At 49.7% G+C, this 4000-nt stretch overlaps 1 protein-coding gene across 1 annotated transcript; it reads left to right on the top strand.

The window, feature by feature from the left end:
• Positions 1 to 552: 552 nt before the first annotated feature.
• Positions 553 to 3714, top strand: LOC308175370 (cytosolic purine 5'-nucleotidase-like; the record flags this gene model as incomplete). Its single annotated transcript, XM_080551045.1, has 7 exons — positions 553 to 590; positions 993 to 1100; positions 1388 to 1454; positions 1677 to 1847; positions 2126 to 2177; positions 2615 to 2675; positions 3532 to 3714. Coding segments are annotated over exons 1-7 (678 nt in total), but the record flags the coding sequence as incomplete, so codon positions are not given.
• Positions 3715 to 4000: the final 286 nt, after the last annotated feature.

Genomic DNA, 4000 nt, shown 5'->3' with positions numbered 1-4000 from the left:
CACACACACACACCACTAACAACTACACACACACACCACTAACAACTACACACACCACTAACAACTACACACACACACACACACCACTAACAACTACACACACACACACCATTAACAACTACACACACACACACCATTAACAACTACACACACACACACACACACACACCACTAACATCTACACACACACACCACTAACAACTACACACACACACACACACACACCACTAACATCTACACACACACACCACTAACAACTACACACACACACCACTAACAACTACACACACACACACACCACTAACAACTACACACACACACACACCACTAACATCTACACACACACACACACACACACACACACACACACACACACCACTAACAACTACACACACACTGCTATGCTATGACACTGCTATGACACTGCTATGACACTGCTATGCTATGACACTGCTATGACACTGCTATGCTATGACACTGCTATGACACTGCTATGCTATGACACTGCTATGCTATGACACTGATGAAGGTGTTCATTCTCTCTACAGGCGATCATGGAGTACTTGTTACATAACCCCCCTGGTTTCAAGGTAATTTAAATGTGTATTTATTATTGTTATTATTGTTGTTGCTCTTATTGTGTTTTTTGTTGTTGCACTATGTACAGTGGGGGAAATAAGTATTGAACACATCAACAGTTTGTCCAGTAAATGTTTCTCCAATCAGCCTATTCAAGTGAAATTTGCACCAGACTTTGGTATTAACTCAAACAATCCAGACAAAAAATCTAAACATTAAAGTCTATAAGTAAATAAAGTTATGTGTAATAATATTTTTTGAGCAAAACATGTATTCGCAAAATCAAATTGAGTTGGCTAAACTTTTAACAACACAATTTTATGAAAAACTATTGTTGATGTCATTTACTCCCAAAACTCTGACATTCAAGTGTTTTGGTTCTCCAACATGCTTCCTCTCCCTGACCCCTGTAGCCTGGCAACCCCAAGAAGCTGTGGCGCTCCTACTTTGACCTGGTTGTCGTGGATACCAGGAAGCCGCTGTTCTTCGGCGAGGGCACCGTGCTGAGGCAGGTGGACACGGTAGGGACGACCTCTGACCCCGAGAGAACACCATGGAACACCATGAAACACCATAGAACACCATGAAACACCATAGAACACCATGAAACACCATAGAACACCATAGAACACCATAGAACACCCTAGTGACACCATAGAACACCATGAAACGCCATAGAACACCATAGAACACCATGAAACACCATAGAACACCATAGAACACCATGAAACACAATGGAACACTATGAACACCATGAAACACAGTGAAGCACCACAGTAGGTTCACCCTGGGTCTGTCCTGCCTCCAGAACACGGGGAAGCTGCGCATCGGGACGTACACGGGAGACCTGAAGTACGGGACCGTCTACTCTGGAGGTGAGGAGAGGCGGGGTCTGTTTAATACCTGAACACAGAGAGAAGGGGAATACGGTGGTGAGGAGAGGCTGGGTCTGTTTAATACCTGAAACACAGAGAACAGGAATACGGTGGAGAGACAGAGAGAGGTGTGTGTGTGTCCTCCTCTTATCTTCTGTCCATTGTTGACGTGTCTCTCCCCTGACTCCTCCCCCCCTGACTCCTCCCCCCCCCCCCCCCCAGGCTCCAGTGACATTGTGTGTGAGCTGCTGGGGGTGAAGGGGAAGGACATCCTGTACGTGGGGGACCACATCTTCGGGGACATCCTGAAGTCTAAGAAGCGGCAGGGCTGGAAGACCTTCCTGGTGGTGCCGGAGCTGGCCAAGGAGCTGGAGGTCTGGACGGAGAAGAGCCGTGAGTAGGAACCATGACGTAACCGTAGCGACTAGCAGCCGTGAGTAGGAACCATGACGTAACCGTAGCGACTAGCAGCCGTGAGTAGGAGCCATGACGTAATCGTAGCGACTAGCAGCCGTGAGTAGGACCCATAACGTAACCGTAGCGACTAGCAGCCGTGGTTGAAGTGGAAGTTGCCGTGGTAGTGACGAGGTTCTCTCTCTCTCGCCCCCCCCACCCCGCCCAACCTCCCTCCCTCCCTCCCTCCCTCCCCCCCCCCCCTCCTCCTCCTCCAGATCTCTTTGAGGAGCTGAAGCGTCTTGACGTGTTTCTGGCCGAGCTTTACAAGTGAGTGTGCTGCTTTATCTCTTCTTTATCTCTCTCTCTATCTCTTCTTTATCTCTTCTTTATCTCTCTCTCTATCTCTCTCTCTCTCTCTCTATCTCTCTCTCTCTCTCTCTCTCTCTCTCTCTCTCTCCGTTCTCCAGATATGTGATGGTGAAAACGTCCTCAAGTAGGGCAAGGTCATTTGAGACATTCTAGTCTTTTTGCATGTCGGCAACCAATCAAAATGTTCAGACTTTTCTATTGAAACACGGAACTCTGTCCCTATCCCCCCCCCCCCTCTCTCTCTGTCCCTATCCCCCCCCCCCTCTCTGTCCCTATCCCCCCCCCTCTCTGTCCCCCCCCCTCTCTGTCCCTATCCCCCCCCCCTCTCTGTCCCGCTCCCCCCTCTCTGTCCGTCCCCCCTCTCTGTCCGTCTCCGTCCCTCTCTGCCCCATCAGGCACCTGGACAGCGGCAGTCTAGAGTGCCCTGACATCAGCAGCATCCACAGCAGGATGAAGGTCAGCTCACTGACGCCTCACACACACACACACACACACACACACACACAAGCACATGCATACACACACATGCATACACACACACACACACACACACAAGCACATGCATACACACACATGCATACACACACGCACACACACACACCCTAACACTGAAACACTGATGTGTGTGTGTGTATGCATGTGCTTGTGTGTGTGTCTGTGCATGTGTGTGTACTGTGCGTGTGTGTATGCATGTGTGTGTATGCATGTGCTTGTGTGTGTGCGCTTGTGTGTGTGTGTGTGTGTGTGTATGTGTATTCATACTGTATGTTACCATACATACAATAATTAAAATGTAGTCTGGTTTGTAGTCTACAGGATGGACATGTGTTGTCATGGTGATGTCCTGTGTGTTGTCATGCTGATGTGTGTGTTGTCATGGTGACGTGTGTGTTGTCATGGTGACAGGTGGTGACCTACAGGATGGACAGTGTTGTCATGGTGATGTGTTGTCATGGTGACAGGTGATGTGTTGTCCTGGTGACAGGTGGTGTGTTGTCATGGTGATGTGTTGTCATGGTGACAGGTGATGTGTTGTCATGGTGACAGGTGATGTGTGTTGTCATGGTGACAGGTGGTGTGTTGTCATGGTGATGTGTTGTCATGGTGACAGGTGGTGTGTGGTCATGGGGATGTGTGTGTTGTCATGGTGACAGGTGATGTGTTGTCATGGTGACAGGTGGGTGATGTGTTGTCATGGTGACAGGTGATGTGTTGTCATGGTGACGTGTGTGTTGTCATGGTGACAGGTGATGTGTGTTGTCATGGTGATGTGTGTGTTGTCATGGTGATGTGTGTGTTGTCATGGTGACAGGTGGTGACCTACAGGATGGACATGTCGTACGGTCAGATGGGCAGCCTGCTGCGGAGCGGCTCCAGACAGACGCTGTTCGCCAGCCAGCTGATGAGATACGCCGACCTGTACTCTGCCTCCTGCATCAACCTGCTGTACTACCCCTTCAGCTACCTGTTCAGGGCTCCTATGGTGCTGGTGAGTCCTCTACTACCCCCCTACTACCCCTACACCCTCTACTACCCCTACACCCTCTACTACCCTCTACTACCCCTCTACTACCCCTCTACTACCCCTCTACTACCCCTCTACTACCCTCTACTACCCCTCTACTACCCTCTACTACCCCTACACCCTCTACTACCCCTCTACTACCCCTCTACTACCCCTCTACTACCCCTCTACTACCCCTCTACTACCCCTCTACTACCCCTCTACTACCCCTACACCCTCTACTACCCCTCTACTACCCCTCTACTACCCCTCTACT

Source organism: Nansenia antarctica, assembly GCF_963989245.1.
Source record: "Nansenia antarctica genome assembly, contig: SCAFFOLD_1185, whole genome shotgun sequence".
Lineage (NCBI taxonomy): Eukaryota > Metazoa > Chordata > Actinopteri > Argentiniformes > Microstomatidae > Nansenia > Nansenia antarctica.
This window is presented reverse-complemented; position numbering and strand designations above follow the sequence as displayed.